Raw genomic sequence first — 25,342 nt, 5'->3', positions numbered from 1 at the left:
GGTTAAGGGTTTAACGGCGCCGTAAAAGGTGTCGGCGCCGTTAAACCCTTAACGCCTGATTACGAGGTCCTTTTGCGGGACCCGACCTTAACCGCTGGTTTTTCCAGCCGTTAAAGTAGGGTGCCGCAAAGGGACCTTGGTGCTAAGTACGGTGCCGCAATTTGCGGCACCGTACTTAGCGCCTTCCCCATTCCCATTGAGTCCCATGGGGCAAAAATGGGAATGGGGAAGGGGCCATGGTGAATGGGGAATTACCGCCCCGCCAACCTTGGAATGGGGCGGTAATTCCGCCATTCACCATGGCGGACCCCGGCATGGACCATGGAACTAATAGCACCATGGTTTAGCGCCGGGGTCGTAATGAGGCCCACTGTCTTTATCCTATTTATTCAATAGGCTTCTCATTGTAGTAACAATGTATACAAATCACCTCCTCTGTTGTGCCCCTTTACACGTTTCACAATCACAAATTTCATCTGAGAGACAGTGTTTACATTCTGTAAAGTGTCTAGCTATTGGTGATTTGCACTTAGTAGTACTGTTATTGGATTTGTGTTCTGTTCAACATGTTTTAACTTTTTGATTTGTTTTTCCTATTTAGTATAGGCCACTTGGACATTTAATTCCATGTATAACGTTAGTAGAAGCACAAGTGGCAAAGTGTTTGAAACAAATATTTTAAGCCAGTATGTGGAAGTGATATAAAATTTCCCTTAATAGCATTACTGCAATGTTGGCAGTTAAGCATGGAAACATACCTTTTTCTGGTCCTTTTTCTATTCCAGGCCTATTCACATCAGCTCTTAATAACATATTTTTGAATGATTTACTTTTCTGGTACATTGTTATTGGAACTTTTGTAAACAATGTTTTAGAATAGAATAAAATTTAAATAATTGCCAATTGAGCACTTTAATTACAGTATGCAGTAATATACACCAAGTCTGGATTTTCCACCTTTTCTCTGACAGCTAATAGGTCAGTTTCTGTATTAACAATCAATTTCCATTGTGCGGTTTCAATGTTTAATTGATGCTATCCTCTTTCCTCACATTTTTTAGACATTTCTCAAATTCTTACTTGCATAACAATTTTGTCCGAGACAATTCATTTGACACATATAATTTGGCTATAAGGTAAACTTGATATTCATTTTATCAGATCGAAACTCAATGCATGAAATAAATTGTTTCGATCTGATGATAAATGTCTGTAATTTATTACTCTCCCATTTTAGGAAAATTGAGAAAATTTAAACTATCATCGTAAATTTCAATAGTAAATTAAATCTGTTCATGAATATTGTTCACACATCCAAATTCATTCAATGACTCTTTGGTTTACTCTCCAAATTCCAAAACCCTCATCTATGTATCATATCCACTTTAACAAAGAAGAAGACCAGTCTGGATTGTTGATAATATATGTATGTTCTGTGAAGGCATCATGAAGCAAGACACAGACAACAGATGGAAAAAGGCCTACCTTGCCCTATGCTAAGATGGGATTTGGCTACCTAAATTAAACTAAGGATAGTCTGAGTCAAAGAGTTCAACTGAAGAATCTGTCTGTGTCCAAAACCTATGCTTGCCCTCACAATTAATCTTTACAATGTGTAGGGATGTCAGCACTCAAAGGAAACATTGTCCAACATAAAGTTCTGAGCTTCTTCCAGCTTGCAGCTTCCTTTCAGCTCCCTTCTCCAAGTATAAAACAGTTCCAACAAAAGTCTCAAAATTAAATTTCTCAAGTTCAGGCTGATGCAGTTTTAGCCAATACTCTGGGCTCCCTTCCCCAAGTTCCTAGCAACACAGTTCCAAACACAAAAGCACATTGACACTCCGTCCTAAAGGCAGTAAATGTTTTTTTTTATTTGTTTTTTTCAAGTTTCAAGTCTCAAGTTTCAAGTCTGTGGGTTCCCTTCCCCAAGACTTAGTTTGAGTATCACAAAATATCCTCTGTCATCCTAAGGCTCTTTGCCACACTTGCGTCCTCTTTTTATGGTTGATATGCATGTAAATATCTTGACGGTGTCAGGTTAAACTTCAGGGTTCCAATTAATTCTGCTTTTAAGGTATATTTCTGTTATGGGTAGTTTTAACACAATTTGGTATTTAATATGCCTCTCTGTGATTCCATGTTAGAGTTGCATTCACTTTAGAGTTAAGCATACAATGGTTTTGTTTGGATTTAAGGTTCATTCTTAAAGTTCATTTACTTTAGAATTCAGAAGATAAAGACTTTACTAAGATTTAAAGTTGCGTTCCTTTTAGAATTCAGCATATAGTGGTTTTACTTGAAATTAAAGTTCTGTTCACTGTTTAACAGTTCTGCTTATTTATAAAGTTTTCATCCAGTATTCAATAGGCAAGGGTTATATTTTTGCTTCAAACGAAATGCCCAGCACTTTGAGACTTTCTTCAACACGCAACCACTCCGATACAAAGTATTACTGAGAGTTCAATAGCTGACTAGGATTTAACTCGGAGACCTTCAAAAATGTGTATCCTCAAACACGTGACCACTCTGCTACAAAATATTCCTTTAGAAAAGTTCCAACGCTTGCGCCCCGGCTTTCTCCCTCATTAGGAACTCACCTGGCAAGTTCACAGCTGCTTTCCCAGCAGCTGGAACACAAAGCCTTCTGCTTTTCAAGTCAGAGGTCCAACTCCTGCCCCTCAGGCACTCCTGTGTTGACATCTGAACACAGGAGAACAAGCATCTTGAACACAAGGGAAAGGGACGGCTCCCCTTGCAACGTTCAGTCTACTCCACGGAGCCTCAGCTCCTACGATTCCCTGATGCTTGCACCATCCTTTCTGCTTTTTCTCCTGCTGCTTTCGTACAATTTGGTCTCACAGAACTCCTCCCAGTGGCTCTCTTTGCTGCTGGGCTGGTCCCCTTGTATACACCTGTAGCCCCTTGACAGGCTGCAGGTGTGGAAGTCCAATTAGCCCTGCCAGACCACATTCAACGGGACACGCCTGACCCTCACAGCTCTTAGCAGGCATCTTCTTCATCCCAGTACCAGAGTAGTAAAAGAGTGTAGTCTTCATTACTCTTAGTTGCCTCTTCTTTGTCCCAGTATTGTCAAATGTCATATGTGAAGAAATTAGGGGAACTGGCTTATAACAGCCCATGAAGGTTAGGGAAGGGTTGGGTTGGTCGTCAATAGGAAAAAAGGATACCATATCTCGCTCAAGGGTACCCCACTCCCAGTCCCCGCGGACTCTCCCCCAGGGTCGGGATGAAAGAGCGATGGCCATTCCCTGTACAGCTGCACAGAGGATCCAAGGGGGCTAGGAGTGAGGATGGTTCCATGTGTTAATGTCCCCGCAAAAATATTGCAATACAAAAATATCGCCATATTTCTGCAGCGATATTGACCCATGGACTCGGGGACAACCCCGCAACCCCTGCATTATTTTAAAATATGCGGGGGACACCCCTGCAACCCCTGATCCCACAAATTATCCCCCCCAGAAATATTGCCTATGGCGAGACAAACAGCCATATGTACACCGATATTTTTGGTGGGGATATTTTGTAGGAATACCAGTGAGAACACCCCCGGGTTTCTCACAGTTCCCAAGCATGCATACATGCATGTGCATATGACTGCTCACCTCGCTGCTCCTGAGACTTGTAGAAATTGTTATAGAGTACAGTGTGTACTAATTCAAGTAAAAATACTTGCTTATTGTTGAATTAATATTCATTCTACAGCCCCAATAAACTTGTTGTGTTGAATTAAAGTATACACATTTCTAACATCCATCATAAATAAAATATCTTTCTGGTCCAAATCTGTGATACTTTCTATTATACGTAGAAAGTCACTTGTGTCCTTAACATATGTTAAAGGTTTCTTAACCAATGGCTGCAAAAAAATATCTATATATTGTCCAAGTGGTTCCAATAAATTATTAGTACCAGTAATAAAGGGACGGCCTGGAGGGTTAATAAGATCTTTATGAATTTTTGGATAAACAGAAAAGTGGCATCAGTGGATTTTTATTTGTTAGGAATTGTTTTGTAGCTAATCAAATCCTTATGCAAGATTGTTTTAATCTATTCAGCAATTTCTAATGTTGGATCTTGATTAAGTAATAGACACGTATTAGTATCTATCAATTGTTTGTTACATACGTCCATATATTTGGAGGTAGCTAAGATCAAAGCCTGGCAGCTGATTAAATTGTTTTTCTTCATTTAGAAATAATGATTTGCTAACTTTTTTTTGTATAGAAAGGCAACTTTTCAAACTCCTGTAGTTTCTTTCTGGAAATCTGGTTTTGTATATTAGGTATAAGAGTACTTTTTCGGTTTACTTTTTTTGTAAATTGGAGTCTCACGTTCCAGCATCAAATACTGATTTAATTTATTTTTAAAAAACCTGAGTTTCAATTTTCGAATTCATTTGTACTAGTCCATTTTGTCTTGGAATAAAGGTGTGTCATGAGAAGGTGCATATGTAATGTAATGTATTTTGTTGAAAGTCTGTCGATGTAATCTGGATATGTTAATTCCAAGACTCTTGTGTGGTATTTTCTGTAGGCCCCTTGGTCTTTTTCTTTCAATGTCTGTTTTGAAAAAGCTTGGTCAGTATTTGATATAACATTTATGCTCCCTTCATCTGGAACCTCATCTCCTTCCACATCAACTTCTACTATTTTAGGTATTCTTTAGGGTGTGTATCTTCACTTTGTCCGAACTTCATAGGCCTGATTATGTATTAATGTTATGATATGTTTATCATTTAATATTGAAATATTGAATCAAGAAGGAAACCAAGGGAACCTCCCAAAGTACTGGCTGCGCCCCTGTAGAGCAACTCTATACGTCAACATAAATGCTTTCTCAATGAAAAATACTTCACTGCAATATCCTTATACATATTACAAAGGGTCAGAGCTCTTAAAAACGTGATATTCGCCATAATGAAGACATGGCCAATCTCCTGCCACTCCAGGCACATTGGTGTTTGAATTGTCCCCCCCGCCCCAACCCCCGCCACCTGTCCATGCTCTTTTAAACACAGCCTGTCTCCTGACACATTTATTGAGGGGCACTATCCAGCTGGGTGAACTGTATCAACACTCCTTATTATTGGGGGCACAAAGCTGCTTACCACATACTATTGTCATGACCAATTTCCTAGCACTCGTTACTATTAAGGGGCATTGTGCCGTTTGAAGTACAGTCATTCATATTCTGTACATGAGCTAGTTCCAAGGACCCCTTATCATTCAGGGGCACAGTGTTGCTCAAAGACCCCCTTTATGATGTAGAACATTTCTTGAGAGGCTCTGTACAGCTGTGTGACCTATATGCAAGCACTCATTATCAAGGGGCATTGTACTGCCTGAAGTACTGTCATTCATACTCTATACATGACCTAGTTCCAGGTGTTTTTTATCATTAAGGTGGCAGTGTAGCTCGAACTGTCCCCTTTCATGATGTAGACATGGCCTATCTCCTGGCACATATTATTGAGAGGCACTGTCAGGTTCTGGCTACCGCCCTTCATACTCTAGACATGACCTGTTTCCAAGGTCTCTTTATTATAAAGAGCCACTGTGCTGGAAGTACTGTAGTCATTTCCTGTTACTGTTCAGTATTATTCAATGGGTACTGTGTTGTTTGAAGTACTTCCTTGCATATTCTAGCCATAAACCAAAGCTCCAATCACAAGGATGTCAGACTGTAATGTACTGATCATCCGCCTTTGGTTTGATAAGGCTATGAATAAAGTGGGCTGCTCTATAAGACACAGAAAATGTTCTGGAGTAAAAATGCATAACTGCACTGCATTGCTTAGTTCCTCCGAACTTCCAGGGATGGCTACTATGTGGCACTATAGCATGTATGACTTTGTAGCTGAAATGGCATTTTCTACTTTTACATTTTATAGGCATTTACTGGTACTGCGCCATACCATTGATTGGCACTGTGCTACTTGATGTACTGCCATTGCACTCTAGACATTTCCTGGTACTGCACCATACTATTGACTGGCACTGTGCCTCTTGGCGTACTGTCATTGTGCTCTAGACACTTCCTGGTACTGCACCATACTATTGACTGGCACTGTGCCTCTTGGCGTACTGCCATTGTATTCTAGACATTTCCTGGTACTGTGCCATAGTATTGAGTGGCACTGTGCTACTTCAAGTACTGTCATTGTACTCTAGACATTTCCTGGTACTGCGCCATACTATTGAGGGGCACTGTGCTACTTGAAGTACCGTCATTGTACTCTAGACATTTCCTGGTACTGCACAATACTATTGACTGGCACTGTGCCTCTTAGCGTACTGTCATTGTACTCTAGACATTTCCTGGTACTGCGCCATACTATTGAGTGGCACTGTGCTACTTCAAGTACTGTCATTGCACTCTAGACATTTCCTGGTACTGCGCCATACCATTGATTGGCACTGTGCTACTTGATGTACTGTCATTGTACTCTAGACATTTCCTGGTACTGCGCCATACTATTGACTGGCACTGTGCCTCTTGGCGTACTGTCATTGCACTCTAGACACTTCCTGGTACATCACCATACTATTGACTGGCACTGTGCCTCTTGGCGTACTGTCATTGTGCTCTAGACACTTCCTGGTACTGCACCATACTATTGACTGGCACTGTGCCTCTTGGCGTACTGTCATTGTGCTCTAGACACTTCCTGGTACTGCACCATACTATTGACTGGCACTGTGCCTCTTGGCGTACTGCCATTGTATTCTAGACATTTCCTGGTACTGTGCCATAGTATTGAGTGGCACTGTGCTACTTCAAGTACTGTCATTGTACTCTAGACATTTCCTGGTACTGCGCCATACTATTGAGTGGCACTGTGCTACTTCAAGTACTGTCATTGTACTCTAGACATTTCCTGGTACTGCGCCATACTATTGAGTGGCACTGTGCCTCTTGGCGTACTGCCATTGCACTCTAGACACTTCCTGGTACTGCACCATACTATTGACTGGCACTGTGCCTCTTGGCGTACTGTCATTGTGCTTTAGACACTTCCTGGTACTGCACCATACTATTGACTGGCACTGTGCCTCTTGGCGTACTGCCATTGTATTCTAGACATTTCCTGGTACTGTGCCATAGTATTGAGTGGCACTGTGCTACTTCAAGTACTGTCATTGTACTCTAGACATTTCCTGGTACTGCGCCATACTATTGAGTGGCACTGTGCTACTTCAAGTACTGTCATTGTACTCTAGACATTTCCTGGTACTGCGCCATACTATTGAGGGGCACTGTGCTACTTGAAGTACCGTCATTGTACTCTAGACTAGACATTTCCTGGTACTGCACAATACTATTGACTGGCACTGTGCCTCTTAGCGTACTGTCATTGTACTCTAGACATTTCCTGGTACTGCGCCATACTATTGAGTGGCACTGTGCTACTTGAGGTACTGTCATTGCACTCTAGACATTTCCTGGTACTGCGCCATACTATTGAGTGGCACTGTGCTACTTGATGTACTGTCATTGTACTCTAGACATTTCCTGGTACTGCGCCATACTATTGACTGGCACTGTGCCTCTTGGCGTACTGTCATTGTGCTCTAGACACTTCCTGGTACTGCGCCATACTATTGACTGGCACTGTGCCTCTTGGCGTACTGTCATTGCACTCTAGACACTTCCTGGTACTGCACCATACTATTGAGTGGCACTGTGCTACTTGATGTACTGTCATTTTACTCTAGACATTTCCTGGTACTGCGCCATACTATTGAGTGGCACTGTGGTACTTGATGTACTGTCATTTTACTCTAGACATTTCCTGGTACTGCGCCATACTATTGAGTGGCACTGTGCTACTTGATGTACTGTCATTTTACTCTAGACATTTCCTGGTACTGCGCCATACTATTGAGTGGCACTGTGGTACTTGATGTACTGTCATTGTACTCTAGACATTTCCTGGTACTGTGTCATACTATTCAGTGGCACTGTGCCTCTTGGCGTACTGTCATTGCACTCTAGACACTTCCTGGTACTGCACCATACTATTGACTGGCACTGTGCCTCTTGGCGTACTGTCATTGCGCTCTAGACACTTCCTGGTACTGCACCATACTATTGACTGGCACTGTGCCTCTTGGCGTACTGTCATTGTGCTCTAGACACTTCCTGGTACTGCACCATACTATTGACTGGCACTGTGCCTCTTGGCGTACTGTCATTGCACTCTAGACACTTCCTGGTACTGCACCATACTATTGACTGGCACTGTGCCTCTTGGTGTACTGTCATTGTGCTCTAGACACTTCCTGGTACTGCGCCATACTATTGAGTGGCACTGTGCTACTTGATGTACTGTCGTTGTACTCTAGACATTTCCTGGTACTGCGCCATACTATTGAGTGGCACTGTGGTACTTGATGTACTGTCATTGTACTCTAGACATTTCCTGGTACTATGCCATACTATTGAGGGGCACTGTGCTACTTGAAGTACTGTCATTGTACTCTAGACATTTCCTGGTACTGCACCATACTATTGACTGGCACTGTGCCTCTTGGCGTACTGTCATTGTGCTCTAGACACTTCCTGGTACTGCACCATACTATACACTGGCACTGTGCCTCTTGGCGTACTGTCATTGTACTCCAGACATTTCTGGTACTGCACCATACTATTGAGTGGCACTGTGCTACTTGATGTACGCTCATTGTACTCTAGACATTTCCTGGTACTGTGCCATATTATTGAGTGGCACTGTGCTACTTCAAGTACTGTCATTGTACTCTAGACATTTCCTGGTACTCTAGACATTTCCTGGTACTGCGCCATACTATTGAGTGGCACTGTGGTACTTGATGTACTGTCATTGTACTCTAGACATTTCCTGGTACTGTGTCATACTATTCAGTGGCACTGTGCCTCTTGGCGTACTGTCATTGCACTCTAGACACTTCCTGGTACTGCACCATACTATTGACTGGCACTGTGCCTCTTGGCGTACTGTCATTGCGCTCTAGACACTTCCTGGTACTGCACCATACTATTGACTGGCACTGTGCCTCTTGGCATACTGTCATTGTGCTCTAGACACTTCCTGGTACTGCACCATACTATTGACTGGCACTGTGCCTCTTGGCGTACTGTCATTGCACTCTAGACACTTCCTGGTACTGCACCATACTATTGACTGGCACTGTGCCTCTTGGCGTACTGTCATTGTGCTCTAGACACTTCCTGGTACTGTGCCATAGTATTGAGTGGCACTGTGCTACTTGATGTACTGTCGTTGTACTTTAGACATTTCCTGGTACTGCGCCATACTATTGAGTGGCACTGTGGTACTTGATGTACTGTCATTGTACTCTAGACATTTCCTGGTACTATGACATACTATTGAGGGGCACTGTGCTACTTGAAGTACTGTCATTGTACTCTAGACATTTCCTGGTACTGCACCATACTATTGACTGGCACTGTGCCTCTTGGCGTACTGTCATTGTGCTCTAGACACTTCCTGGTACTGCACCATACTATTGACTGGCACTGTGCCTCTTGGCGTACTGTCATTGTACTCCAGACATTTCTGGTACTGCACCATACTATTGAGTGGCACTGTGCTACTTGATGTACGCTCATTGTACTCTAGACATTTCCTGGTACTGTGCCATATTATTGAGTGGCACTGTGCTACTTCAAGTACTGTCATTGTACTCTAGACATTTCCTGGTACTCTAGACATTTCCTGGTACTGCGCCATACTATTCAGCGGCACTGTGCTACTTGACGTACTGTCATTGTACTCTAGACATTTCCTGGTACTGCGCCATACTATTGACTGGCAGTGTGCCTCTTGGCGTACTGCCATTGTACTCTAGACATTTCCTGGCACTGCACCATACTATTGAGTGGCACTGTGCTACTTCAAGTACTGTCATTCGTTCTCCAGTAATTTCTGGTACTGCATCGTCTTGGCAATTATACTGTGCCCTCGGTCTAGTTCCCATCTTTACAGCATGCTGTCAGGGGATTGTGTCGTGTGTTTCTCGCCCCTCACTGATACCTCCATCTTCTCTTTTTAGACTCATGGTGAGGTGGAACGCCGAATTGTCTCTCAGCTCCTTACACTCATGGATGGACTGAAGCAACGGGTCCACGTGGTTGTCATGGCAGCAACGAACAGGCCCAACAGTGTGGACCCAGCCCTCCGGAGATTCGGTATGTTGGTGACATCTTATGTCATCTCTATCCTGAAGTCAGGGGAACATGTCCTTTGCTTATTTCAGTTGCCAGAAATAGATTTGTTTCAAAGCTGAAATAACTGCATCCACGGCCCAGTTATACAGGGCATGTATGTTGTTAGTACATTAATTCCTGATTTTTTGATAGTGATCAAACTCTAACTGAACACGCCGTGTCTGTATTCCGTGAACTGTGAATTGATGAATAGTAATTTTGCACAGCATTTGCAAATGAGATACCATTGCCCTGATGCAACTTCTATATTTTGGTGCACATGTTTTGCAAAACACCGATAGCCACGGCTGTATTTTCCTTTTTCCGAAGAGCCAGGTTTGAATCCTTTATGAAATGTTCAATGTATAGGAGTGGCAGGGTGAGGTGGCCTGAAGTATGACAGGGCACGGTTGATGCTTGGTAAGGTGAAGGTGTTTATTTAGACACCTCCATTTAAGTGCGCAACTGGGGATACGTAAAGTCCAGGGTAGGGCAGTAACAGTACTAACATGAGAGTGGTCCGGTTCATGCACTTGCTTCGCTCCATGCTGTGATCGTGTATGTGCTCACACTTATACAGCCCGAGCAGCCAGGTGGCTGCCCACAGCCTTGGAATTACGCTCTGGCTGTCAGGGCCTCGTGGTGGTGAGGCTCCAGGGACAGGAGGAGCGCCGTGGAGGTGTGTCTCTCTGCACCTCCCGCCGAGTTCTGCGCGCCTTCCGTGTACAGTGAGGGTGGAGTCCCCGAACAGGGTAAACCCGACTTTGCTCAGTCGTCATGAGAATATGCGGAGCACAGCAAGTTGCCACAAGCCGAGTGCAGACGTTGTGGTGTGTATAGGCTTTCAGCTTCATGGACAGAACGTTAGGTCATCGGACAAAGGAGAAGGGAGAGCAGAAGTGTGGTTGCATCGCCAAATGACCTCTGATTGTGATGAGGCCAGTTTCTACAAAGTGAAGTCCCGATTACTGGCATGGCACGTCGTGCCCTCCAGTTCTATGAGTTTTTTTTAAAGCTTTGTCTTTAATGCCCATTTTGGGAGGCGGATTTTAAATTAGGAAAGTTCATAGATGGGGTTTGTAGATACACTGCAATTACTAGAATGGCCGTTTCACTATGTGTCTCCTAATGACCCTTTCCTGAGGTCATTTTGCACATTGCTCTGCCGTAGCCGCCTCCACTATCTTATAAAGTATTTTCTATTTTTAGTGATGGTGTAACCCCCCCCCATAGTGCCTCGTGCTTTTCCCGGAAACACTGTTTCCCCACCTATGGAGTCACCCCGCCCTCGTGCGTCTTCTCCCTCCTAAGGTCCTTTCCTCGCTTCCATTCCTCAGCCCCGCCCATGCTGCTACCATCCACTCTAGCGCACGATGATAGTTGGCCGTGGTTTTGTGTTATTGTAATACGTTCCTCTTCTTTTGTTAAACATAATTATTTTGAATGAGACATCATTGTAATTTTTTTTAAAGCTTTTCAGAAATAGTTTGCCCAAATTCTGAACTGGTTTATCATTAGTGAATCAAATGTGAACGTTGTTAATGTATTTAAAAATTACTTTTTAGTTTAATGCTATCTTTAAAATCAGATCGGTGGAATTTCTAAAAAAAACTTTTTTATTTGTTTGGTTAATACCATTATTAATAATATTTTCTTCCTACTTTAAATTAATTTTGGCGTTACTTACCTTTGTTTTCATTGTTATGTCTGTGGTAAAAGGCATTTAATGAAATAACTTATAAAATTCAAACGTACATTGGCAACTAGACCCCACTTCAGCCTGCGATGGGCCGGGGCTTGCTACGCGTACATGCACACCTGAAATTAGCGGGAATAAAGGAGCCGTGCCAGCTTCAACACATACATGTGAAGGGTGACAGAACGCAGCAATGAGGCACCCCTGGCGACAGTGCGAGGGGGTATAATGCGCATGCCAGCTAGGAGATAGCTTGTGCCAAATCCAGTAAGAAAGCGTTGATCAAGCAAAGCTGGGGTTTCCAGGGCCAGTGATTCCCAGGAGACCAACCAATATGTCGTGGTCGCTGGTGTTGGAATCCACCGACAGGTTATGACAAATCAACTTCCGGGGCACCAGTGGTCCAGGGATGAATATTGGTTTCTAAACCATCAATCAGACCTACACCTCTAAACACCAGAAGGGATCCGAACAGATTGGAAGACCTCCTTGTCCAATTTTGGTAACGTGGACGGGACGGCAGGCTTATATTCGCAAGGTCGTGGATCGTTTGTTAGTTGCGAAAATACAATTATTACCTGATGATAAAAGGGACTGTCCAGTCAAGGTTGTATACAAATATCGACTTTATTATTATTACTTCAACCGACAGTTGTAGCACACCACAATTACAACCACCCTGTAAAGGAACACAGAGGACAGACAGTTTCACAAAGGAAAGGGATGCACTCTGGATACTGACAGGAGGGTAGTTGGTAAAGTAATCAGTCTTACAGTTCAAGGTTATTCGGTTTCAGCACCAAGGGGGCAAAGGGTCATAACTGTCTCTAGGGGCCTACGGAGAAGGACCAGGAGGGGCAGAAACACAATGTACCTGGTGCCGAAGAAGTTCTTGGTGCTCAACAGCGTTGAGGCGGTTCCAGGGCGCTTTGCAGCCCTTGAGACAGAGTTAGTGGCAGGACACAGCTGTGGGTACCAGACGGCCCGCAATTCGGCAAGCGAGGTTGGTCGGACGTCTGCAGGCTGTCCGGCGTGGCACCTCGGGACCAAGAATCGTTGCTCTGTGCTGGTTGGCGGATCTGGAATGCTGGTCGAGGCATCTCGGATGGCTCTGGTGACTGCGGCATGACAACAGTCAGCGGTGCAGCCGGATGCGGGTCGAGGACTCGACTGTCTCGAAAATGTCCTTAAAACACTTGTGTATGAGCGTGATACAAATAAAATATCATATCATATCAAAAGATAGTTGTTGGATGATGCTTGTGTGGCACTCCTCCTAGCTTCTTTGCAGGGATTGTGTCCTTCCAAGGCGGATGGCCCAAAGCTCAGGAGAGTGATTGCAGGCAACAGCCTTGTCCTTAGTTAGATACTCTCCCACCTAGGAAGCTTGCTGGCAGAGCCTAGCAGTGCATGCTGTGTGCTGGCTGGGTACCAGTCCTGGTGCTGCTGGATGGGTGCTCTGAGTCCGGTATCTCCCTCGGTCCCTGGGAGATTTTTAGGGGAGGGATCTTATTTTCCTCTTGGAACTCCTGGCCTTCCTTTACTGGCGGAAGATGTAAGGTAGATTGTACCTTCAGCTCGGGTCCAAATGATTCCTTCTTCTTACTCCTTTCAAAGTCTTCAGATCATCTGATAAGGTGGGGTTCAGCCCTCTTTAAAGCCAAATGGGCCTCAGTGATCGGTGCAGGCCAATCCCACCTTAATGAACCAATCCTGGGTCGCCACCAACAATCATCTGTTATGCATGAGGTCAGGAGCAGAGTGCTCTGCAATAGGACAGACAAGGGCTGACAACACATACCTAACTCCCACCCATCTTCCTGTCTGTTGTAGATCCAAGTATCTATCTGGTTAACTGAGCCCTCTGTGACTCTTGATTAAAGTGCAGTGTTTCCTTTCAAGTATGTGGCGATAGCAGACTTCTTGTCTGTCCCAAATCACATACTTCTCCCCTCTGAAAGGGGTCTGCTCTGCAGGGACACCTGCGGTAACTGCTGGACCCACACAGGCCATTCTCTGCCTTACATACAGAGAGGTCGGAACTAGCTTCAAGTTGACGCATTGCATACCAAAGGGTGTTAGCCCCTCCTTTCCTGTTGTCTATCCGGCAACCAAGCTCCTTCAGGCTTGCTTCAATTATCTCTCATTAGTATGCGCTGCCACCAGCCGGAGGACAAAAGGACTGCAGATCCATGGAGGCTTTCATATCTAAATTAGGCTGCCCATACTGGATGAAAGTGTGCCTTCCCCCTCCTTGAGATGCGTTGATGTACCCAGGGCTGTCACATTCCACCTGAATATGCCCGGGGAAGACAGCACCTGTAGGCTGTGTCTTCCCGGGTACACGTGACTATGCGTTTTGTGCGGGAAGGAGATGAAGGCATGGCCTCACACATTTCTCAGAGGTTGGTCTCCCATCATTCATTTTTAATATTAAAAAATCAAAAAAGTCCAGCCAAGGGCACTCTCCCTGTGCGGATGGTCGAATTCCTCACACAGGTTTATCAAAATAAGGGCTGAGACAACCCCATCGCCTGCCATACAAGGGAGTGCAGTTCTATGGGCACTGCCTGAGGAAAGCGGCATCCTTAGATTGTAAAGGGGAACCTGGGGTGGGATTGTGTACACCATGGACATACTCTAAACTGTGTGTTGTTCTCTATGGCACCTATTTATACTGTGTATGAACATACATATGATCAATGTAGCTTGCACATGTACAGCTGCCTCCTGTGCTTCCTCTATTGTGTTTTGTTGTAGAGAGGACTTTGACGACCTCACGCTTTACTTTGGATCAGTAGGCGTGCCCGCCAAGCTCTGTTCTCAAATGTGTGTTGTTACTCTGGCGTTATTTGACTTTAACACTGTTCTTTGTTAGTTTTGACTCTTAGGTGGCACAAGAGAGCCACCTGATAGCCTACACACAGAAAGCAGGGAGATGGGATGTGAGATTAGGTGCACAGCCCGTAGGCGTTGTTTGGTTATTTACCCTCTCATTGGCTGACAACGGCCATGCTAATTCTTATGGCCATTCCCACCTTCTACAATCCTTGCCCCGCCCAAACACACCTTCCTGTGATCTCTTTGACATAGTGCTGTCATGTAGAATGGTCAATTTTTGTGCTGTGTAAAACCTGCCAGAATAATTTCTAAGCAGTTTTTTTAGACTTAATGGCTTAATTGCAGTGGTAAATGAGGTCCTGCATCGATAAAAATGCCTTAGCCACATGTGCTTTCAGCCACGGGATTTATAAGCAATATGTATGCCTGTGCATGTCTTCTTTGGATGAAGGTCCTGTAAAAAAGAAGCATTGGCAAAGCCAACAGTGTTCACTTGTGTAAAGGTATTGGCTAGGCACTGAAATCATATGCCCAGGTACTCAACATTTTACAGCTGTTGCCATCTTGTGGCCAGACAGTATCAAACCATCAAGGCAGAGCCTGGTACATGCCTATTCCATGCCTACACAAAAGAAAAACCTATTGGGCCCAGGATCATCATTTAACCAAAATGCCTGGGGTAGCGAAGTGACATCACATGACCCTTGACCCCTGATGACATCACAGGAAGTGATGCCATTTGACCCCACCCCAAAGTGATATCGCGGGAAGCGATGGAACACGATCTTTCACCCGTTGACAAAACAGGAAGTGGCATCACATAGCATTGTACACTACGAAAAATATGATTACGATATCACTATAATGTGATGTAAATTTCATACAAGAATGGATCGCCATATGTATCGTTAAGATCAGTGTGTATAGGCCCATATTACCAAATTACTGTGAATGCAAGACGTCCAAATGATAATGATGTGTTATTATATAGCACTTACGCTTAAGCGCTTTATATAGAAAAAATATACACCCAATATCACCCAACCTGTGTTGGTACTCATTTATCAACCTCAGAAGGATGAAAGGCTGAGTTGAGGCATTTAAGAACAGACTAAATCAGTGACTCTCCCCCTGAAGTGTGCCTGAAATAAATCTTTAATGAGTCTAGCAATTATTGTATAGAATTCCAGATAGACACATTATTTGGTATTCCTATTCTTTCTTATTTAGGGTCAGTGCTGAAAGTGTTAGACTTGTGGCACTCCTGTTCTTATTTTTCTTCTTTTTTTAAGGGGCCTGAACAAGAAAGCCAGCCACTCCAGAACTAAAGAGCCACATGGTGCTGGCCACAGCTCAGGATGTTGCATTACAAAAACAATAATGGGTGTTTTTTTTGAGAGGTTGCAAGGGAGACCTCAGAGGTCACAGTTGCGATCCCTAAATGACGTCCCTGATTGGGCCTCATTATGAGTTTAGTGGTATCCTGGTGGTAAATTCGGTGGGATACCACCAAACGGAATTACTGTTAACCTCACTCGGTCTGCTGGAATTACCAGCAGATTCTGAGTGCCACTAAGGGTAGGTTAATCCCCATTCCATGGAGTCACATAGAATTCCATGGGGGGATTGTGTGTCGGTAATACCAGCTGTTTTTTGCTGGTGGGGTCCCAGACTTACCTCCAGCTGATGGCTGGAGGTAAATCAGGCCACCCCACCAGCAAACTTGTAGTTTGCCGGTCCGGAATCATGCCGTAAATGTTATTACCGGCATGTTAATTTCGGGCAGACAAAATGGGGAATGACCCACGCGATTGCATGTAAGGAACATGTTCATTGAAAGGTACCCCGCTGCATAGTGGAGCATATGCAACTGCAGCCTATGAGCAGCTCTTCCAACAGTTCCCCTTGAATATCAAAACTCTAACATTCTCTTTAGAACCACAGCCATAGGCAATGAACAGTGTTCCACAGATGACTTGACATTGTTATCATAACAGAGGTCCATCCTGTTCAGTGCTCTATTGAGGCATTCCAGTTCTGTGGAAAGGTCTTAAACAGGTGTTACAGGCCCACACATTGGTTGCCATTGTATGTCGTTATTGTGATGGACGACCGTTCCCTGCAAAATATCTTTTTCATAATCTTCACAACTGTGGTTGGGGAGAGTTCCACTCCACTTGCTCTAACAATCTATCAATACTAGTGCTAGTTTGGTCATTGACCACCCCAATATCCAGGCCACCCCCTGCAATGGACCTTTGGGAGTTCCTAAGACTTCCATAGGAGCCACTCGTGGACTAAGTACCCTATCACTCTCGCTGCATACCACACACATTGTTACAAAACTCTCCTCATCTGTATCCATGCCCGCCACCAAAGATTCTCTCACAAATCCTTTATTGGTTACTGCACCCATATGTTTTATCTGAACATTTTTGATCACTTGATGCCTCATTCCTCTTGGGGGAGTTAGCTTTTCTCCCCTCTTCAGTATGCATCCTTCTTCCGCTAACTCTTCTACCACCGATGCATATGAGATCTTATGCCCTGACAGATTTCTTATTGGCAGCCATTTTTTCCTAATAAAATGCCTCACTTGCTGCACATCCTCATCTTCTGCTTTTGCCGCTTTCAGTCCTCCTTTGATATCCTATGTCCACTTGTCATGCACACATCAACCACAGCGATGCCAAGTATCCATTCTTCCTCACCCTCTGATTGGTTCACTGGCATTGAAAGTCTGGAAAGACATTCCTCCACTTGATTTTCTTTATCACTTTTGTGAATCACAACATACTCATATTCCATGTGTCTCACAACAGGGATCGAAAGTTTGGATAGGTAGGAGCTAAAAGTAGTTCCTGGGTATCCAACATTAGGCAGTGACCAGTAGCTACCACTGGGGAACAAGGAGCTCGTACATAGTGTTTCACAAATCTAACTTCCACATAAGAAGCAAACATGACATCTTGTCCATTATTTATGACCCATTATGCTTTAAATGTTGTATAGATTTGTCCTAATATTCACATAGGTGTGCTTGTTCAACATCAGTTGGCCTGGGGAGCCAAACGTAGCTCCAGGTCGGTGTTGGTACCAAGGTAAATAGGCTCTTCTAGGCAACAAGCAGGAGCTAAATAGCTCCCAGCTCCACTCAATTTCGAACCCTATCACCACTATCCTGCTCAGCCTCAGAAAGATATGCTCCATTCCCCGCACGCTGAGCACCCTCGTAAGTGGTTTGTGATCTGTTACCAGTGTAAAGAGAACACCCCATAGAAACTGTTTGAAATGTTCCACGGCCCATGCACATGTTAATACCTCCCTCGTAACTCTTCCGTGCCTTATCTGGATGTGAAACTAATCATGACTTCCTTTCATCTTCTCCCGCTCCTAAACCCTTGCCACTTGCACCCACTGTTATGTTGTGTTTCTTTCAGTATGTATCAAACGCCTTGAGTGAGTGATGGTGCTATTAGCATGATCCACTTAGCTTTCTCAAATGCTAATGGCTGGTCTTCACCCGCAATTAAATACTACACCTTTTTAAAGTAAACTTATTAATTGTTCTACCATGGCTGCAAAGCTTGGAGCAAATTTGACAAAAAATGTGCACATTCCCATTAACAGCAACAGTTGTTCCTTATTCCCTGGCTTAGTTGCTGCTACAATTGCCTTCACCAGACTTTCTAGGGTTTGGATTCCGTCCGCCGCAAGAGTGTGACCCATGTAATCCACCTTGTCTTTGAAGAATGTACATTTCTCGCTCTTCATCATCATATTAGACTCCTTCTGTTTACCTAATACTCTCCATAATGTTTCGAAATGTTAATCATGATTTTCGTAACACACCAAGATATTGGACCTCATTACAAGTTAGCTGTTATTTTGCCGGTGATTCCTTGGATCCGGTTGCACCATTTCCAGCGAACCATGACCACAGAATCACCGCCCCCATCACAACAAGGCTGGAGCGCGCATTCGGCATGCCGCAAATGGTGCGACCGGCATGACATAAACACCATCAACGCATGCTGAAATCTGTGGCACCACCAGTGTCAATGGCGGTTGCACCGTTTACGGCATGCCAATCATGGAAGCACTGGAAACACTGGCACCGGAAACAATGTCACTGCCGAAACTGAAAGTTAGCAGGCAGCCATTTTGGAAAATACAATCCACTTAAAATCACCCATTTTCTGTAGCCACACACAGACACCAGCATTGCACCATCAGGCATGGCATCTAGGATCTCAGAATGATGGCACGGAAGCCATGCTTTACAGAACAGGAACTGACTATCCTCACAGACTGCATTGTGCTGCAGAGCTGTTTGCCACAGACCACCGGCGCAGTACCCAGCTCAGGAAAAATGCCATCTGGGAGGACCTGACTCAGAAAGTGTCAGCCGTGGAACCAGTACCCCGCAATATTCGTGACTGCCATAAGCGGTGGGATGACCTCCGACTGAGGGTCCGCAACCTGCTGTTGGCGCACTGTAAGAGTTGCCTGTCCAGGATCGCCTCACCAATCAAACCAATGACATGGGAGAAGAAATGCAGAAGTGTGCTGCATCTTGAAGGGATCAAGGGAGTAGGAGCAGAGGAGGCTGGCTCAGGGACACCTGTAGAGGGCAGTGAGTACAACGTGCCAAAACAAAACAATAACAGGGGGCATGTAAATGCAGTGCACAACACACAGAGACATGCCCAAAAGCATGACATCAGACCACATCCAACCCATACAGTGTCCACAAACTATGCCTATCAGCAGCCAAGGGTCCACAAACTTTGCCCCCCCTCAAACATCCAATCACACAGATTCCCAAATGAGCACTGGCCATGTGCAGACATTGCCAACATGAGAAGCAACACACAAACGAGTCAAACACCCTCCAAGGCAGCATGCATGCACCACAAGAAATCCCCATGACACACTCACATGCATGCACACATCCAAAGTGCCCTGACGTACCTGGCACTGGCATGGTTGCCCGTCTACCTGTCAGACTGACACCCCTAAGTGCAATAGTGCCCTTCCCTCGCCTCCACCTCACTACCCACCTGTGGCTTTCCTCAGGGCACCATGCTCCCCAACAGCTACCTTGCCCCTCTGGCCCATTGCTCCAACGCCATTGCACCCCACTCCCAGTGTCATGCTGATGACACATCATTGCTCAACGCCAATCTGGCATCCTCTACTTCCCCTCCATCTGCTCTCATATATGAGTGCCTGACTGCTAATCATGCTATGTGCTCTGCTGACGATCCATGCCTGAATGCCAGTGAGACAGAGAAGCCCCTCATAGTGATGCCTGTGCCCTGTTACGCACCCACTCCCTGCCCACCCTCCATGGGCTACCTCCCAACATGCCCCTGAGATGCTATAGACCTTGGTGTCACCTTTGACTTACCCCACACCTCGCCTCCTCACATCACAGACCATGGAAAGAGGTCCAATTTACAGCACCACCACCTCAGGTGCACCTCCCCTTATCCCACCCACCTCTAGAAGCCCAATGTCACTAGAGCACTGTTTTCCATCATGCCTGACAACAGCAACAGCCTGTCCCTCAATCTACCCCTTACCTCCATTCGCCGCCTCAAACAAAGCCCGAATAGTGCTGCATGTATCAACCTAGGCCTCAATCCCCGTGGCTGCTCCCCTCTAGCCCTGCATTCACTTCACGGGCTCCCTGTGACCGCAAACATCAATTAGGAGACCCTCTGTCTCATACATAAGGCTGTCTGGGGCCTGGTCCCCCATGAGTCACACTGGTGCAAGTCCATCCTTGTCCAGTCACCCCAGCAACCCTTACCAGCACCGGCACACGGCCACCCTTCTTTCAACTAGCCCGATTCTGGACCACCTCATCCTCGCACTGTATTCACTTGCCCCTTGCACCCCTTCCACCTACCACTGTGGCTCCCCCACCACATGCACTACACCCCCTCCCATCCTGGTCCCCTTACGCCTCCTCCCTTGTACAACATTCTATCCTGCGCTTGCACGCTGACAATGATACAAGAGCCTGCAATGGCCAACTCACCTATTTTGTCAACCCATGTGCACCACCATCGTGATGATGGCGACTGGAAACACTTGTGGATATGCATAATGAACATTGCAATGTGTAGAGTCTAAACACCAGGCACAGGCATCATGTCACACGCTGTTTGTACTGCATGTTGCAAGGTATACGACTGCACAGAGGTGACTAACAGCATGCCCATCTCATCCCCACAGGCAGATCAACTGACAGCAACCAAGGAGCACCAAGCACCTCACGGGCACCCACTCAGCGAGGAGAGCCATATAGTGTAAAACGGCTGCAAAGGCAACTCCAGCACCAGCCACGCAAGGCACAGGGCCAGTGAGCATGCCTGCAGCGCCTGCAGCTACACCTGCTGCCCCAACACAGGCACAGCGAGCAGCCCCTGCAGCTAAACTTGCTGCCCTGACACAGGCACAGCTAGCAGCCCCTGAAGCTACACATGCTGGCCCGACACAGGCACAGCCAGCAGGCCCTGGCTCACAGCATTGTGCGCCAGCAGGACGGCCATCACCTCCCACACCAGCCTCTCATGTACATCAGCTCTTTGATAGATAATGATGCAGGACAGGACGACGTGGACACAACCGAGGAGACACCCGAATACACCCTCTACCACCATCCCGCCCCTCTGACCTCCAATGCCCACCTCCACCACCCAACCCCAGCATTAGAGACATGGATGCACGCTTACAGCGCATCGAGTAATGGCATGAGCAGATGGCAGGACTCCTGTGCCAGCACCTGGAGGATTCCAGACTGATGCAGGAGGAGACTTTGTTGTTGCGGGGCTCCGCCCGGCATTGCGCACATGCCCTTGGCCACTCAACATGTCCAACGGTCCTGGTTGCACAGAGAGTCTGAGAGAGGAACAAGGCAATCTCAGCACTAGCCGAGTCCCTCACCCCTCACCCTTTCCCTGCAGGCGGCACTGGAGCACAGGGACTTGCCAGGGTCAGACCCACCATCAACCATCACCATGGCTGTCAGCCCTCAAAAGAGCAGCCCCAGACGCAGCTCCCTGCACCTGGTAGGCTCACCACAAAGAGGCAAATCCAGTGTCAAGAAGCCATGTAAATGAGCCAGTGACAGACATCAAGTGAAACTGATGCTACCTAGGCAGTGTTTTTGGGAGGGTGTGTTTGGAAGGGTTAATAGGAGAGGGTTAGTTGAGGAGGTTTGGTAGGGGGGCCAGTTGGGCACGGGGTGGCGGTGGGGCTTCAGTTGGGGAGAGGGTAGTGGGAGGCCAGTTGGGGAGGTGGTGGTGGGTGGGCCAGTTGGGGAGGGAGTGGTAGGCCACACGTTTCTTCTTGTCTGTTAATGCAATAATAAACATGGTTCTGCATATTAATTCATGCTTGGACATTCAATTTGTGTAGTGGAGTGCTTTATTTCTGTCCTGCTTCTCATGCAATGTGTGTCATGGGTCGTGTGCAGGGGCTGTGCGCTCAGAAGTATTTCTTTATGAGTTCTTGGCGGGCTGCACGTCCATCCCCGTCGTCCATGTGATGGTGTATTTGCATGTCCACAGCTGCATCCTTGTCACTGTCATCATCATCATCGTCCACTGGAGGCATGTCCATGTCTGTACATCAGTGCCCCAACTCAGCGGAAAGGCACCAAAACCGTTCTTTCAACAGTCTGAATGTCTGCTCAATTGTCACCCTTGTCCTGACATGCACACGATTGTACACTGTCTCCTGGTGGCTCTATGGGTGTCTCACAGGGGTCATCAGCCATGGTAATAAGGGGTTGCTGGAGTCACTTGCATGTAAAGGGATACAGGGAGGGACACATTATTGCGGTGACTGGGCTGTGCATGCATGTTAGGATGTGGGACACATGCATCTCGGTCTGTGCACTGGCGGGCTGTCAATCGACTTCCTGCATTCTCTGCCACATAATGCTGGTCAGGGCATGTGTTGGAAAAGACTCCCAGGGATGGGTTAGTGGTGGAGGGCGGGGCATAGTAAGGATATGCAGTGCTATGTGACATGGGAGTGATGCATTCTGGTAACTGTGGTTCATTACATGTGCCTGGGGAAAATGGTTTCCTGATTGAGGAAACCCGCATCCCCTGCACACTATCAACAAGGGCCGTGGCCCGTATGTTATTTTTTAGGGTACAAGTAGTAACCTTATTTATTTTCACAATTATTAGTTGTCTATTTCGGTAATTTTGTTTGCTTTGCTATGAGCGCAAAATATTCTGGAGTCTCACAATTAATACTTGACAATTCATCTGTTTATCGAAAAGACAGTAATTTATTCAAATTCTTTTAACAAAATGCATTCAAAATATGATCTGGCCCAACGCGTTTCGAGTATCTATTTTCACTCTTCGTCAGGGACAATGTGTTCTGTATTCTTAGTACAAAGTTTTAAACACTAGAGAAAAAATAAATTAAATTAATCTTCTGATATTTATATTGATATTCATATGTGCATGTAAGGCAAAACAAAGTTCTTCAATGACAAGTAAGAAGCACATATAGATGTTTCTATATGCATCATTATTACTTTCTTTGAACTCAGGATCAGTTTCATTGCTTGAAAGAAGTTGGCTAATGCTAGGAGCCTATAAAGGTAAAAGACAAACAGATCTCATAGTGGATATCACAGGTTTACAAAGCTCCAATGGTTCCTATTGGTGCACCATTTTGGAAAATGGCTAGAATCTTAGCCTGTATTAGTTATTGCGGAAAAATACAAATCTACTGTACTTAGTAGGCTCTGTTATATGAGCAATTGAAAAAGCACTTACTTAAAGCTGTAGAACATGTTTTCATAGGTTCACTTCAAACATGGGTGCCAGAGATGTGGAGAATTCTAATTCTTAATAACCTGTGATAAATACTAGAAATTGGGTGGTGCAATAAAAATGACTAATGCAAGCGTTGAATGGAATGGTAGATGGCATGGAACTTACTTGAAAAAGTAATGTTTGGCTCCACAGGCAGGCATTTACTGCATCTCTGTGGATAGAATGTCCCTTTCTGGTAGTTTAAAAAGAAAAAGAAAAACATTTTTTTGAAAATGGGATAAACATTGGCTAAGAGGCACAATGTGGTGGCTGGGCGGCCCTAATTACGTGGAAAAAGGATTCGCAAAATTCCCAGGTGTGGCAGGAGACACTCAATCCGCTTCCGATTGAGAAACGAAAGCGGATCGAGTATTTATGGTCGCGGGTTTTTGACATATGTGAATGTAGATAAACATACAAAATGGCCGTGATGTGACATCATCACGCGCATGCGCGTGATGAAGTCACACCGCGGCCATAGAAAATGATTAACATTGTAAATGTTTGGATGGTCGCGGGTGACGTCACCCGCGCATGCGCGTGATGATGTCACATCACGGCCATTTTGTATGTTTATCTACATTCACGTATGTCAAAGAATGAAAATAGGGTATCTGGCCATTATTGATAACTCACGACCATAGGGCGAAGGATTCTAACCGGATAGTAAATGCCAATTTAAGTTGGCTGTGTATCAACAGTATGGATGTTTGGCCATTTTACATGTAAATGAAAATGATTAATGTCTGACCTGATGATGTGGGCTAATGCAGATTAGCTGTATGTGTCAGATCTAACAGTATACTGACCCATGAAATGAGAAAAAGCTGATAAAAACGAATAAATGGTTTAGCTAAAAAGAAGATAAAGGAAACAGAAAAGAAAAATTACTATGGGAAACACAATTGAAAAAATCTAAGGCTGTGTGTCAAAAAACCAAAAGAGGTTCTCAAAAAGTAGCTAAAAGGTAGTTAAGGTAAATAAAAAGAAAAAATTCTAAGGGAAACACAGTTATAATAATATAAGGCTGTTTGTCATAAAACCACACGAGGCTCCCATGCATTAAAACCAGTAGCATTAAGACAATAGCATAGGCTGTGCATACAGTAAAATGTATAACTTTTGTCTAACCCATTAAGGGGTGTACATTCTTATCGCCTAGTCATGAGATTGTTTTATTTCTTGTGTATCTCTTGTAAATCAAATATCAAGGATATCAATGTGGGGTTTTACTCTTGTCTGGTCAAAAAACAAATAGTTTAGTCATAAATCTGATTTGAATTAAAACATAGGATAGTCACTAAAGAGGAGATCACTTGTCTATGCTTAGAGACAAGTCTACAGAAATGGGCCTAAGTAGTACTCCTCATTTAGCCCCAGGGGGAACATAGCATCTAATTTTTGGATCCAATAAAGTTCTCTTTGTGCTAAAGGTTTTTGAAGATCACCTCCTCTTTGTAGTGGATGGACTACTTCCAAGACTACCATTCTCATTTGTGAGATATTGTGTTTTTGGTCTCGGTAATGTCTGTAGACAGGTGACTTCACGATCTTTGTTCTTATGTTGGACTTATGTTCCGTCCACCTTTCTTTCACTTTCCGATTGGTTTTTCCAACATAGTACATTCCACAGGGACAGCGGATCGAATAAACCACATTTTTTGTATCGCATGTTGCATAATCTCTCAAAGGTATTTTTTTCTCTGTGTTTGGATGT

At 44.9% G+C, this 25,342-nt stretch overlaps 1 protein-coding gene across 1 annotated transcript in view; it reads left to right on the top strand.

The window, feature by feature from the left end:
* The window catches only part of LOC138447688 (transitional endoplasmic reticulum ATPase-like), a 297,423-nt gene that overhangs the window by 171,795 nt on the left and 100,286 nt on the right, over positions 1-25,342 (top strand). The window contains exon 9 of the mRNA XM_069603959.1: positions 10,080-10,215. Within this exon, the coding sequence (XP_069460060.1) occupies positions 10,080-10,215 (136 nt within the window). The remainder of the gene's footprint in view (positions 1-10,079; positions 10,216-25,342) is intronic.

This window comes from Ambystoma mexicanum, chromosome 3q (genome assembly GCF_040938575.1).
Source record: "Ambystoma mexicanum isolate Mex_15411 chromosome 3q, UKY_AmexF1_1, whole genome shotgun sequence".
Lineage (NCBI taxonomy): Eukaryota > Metazoa > Chordata > Amphibia > Caudata > Ambystomatidae > Ambystoma > Ambystoma mexicanum.
This window is presented reverse-complemented; position numbering and strand designations above follow the sequence as displayed.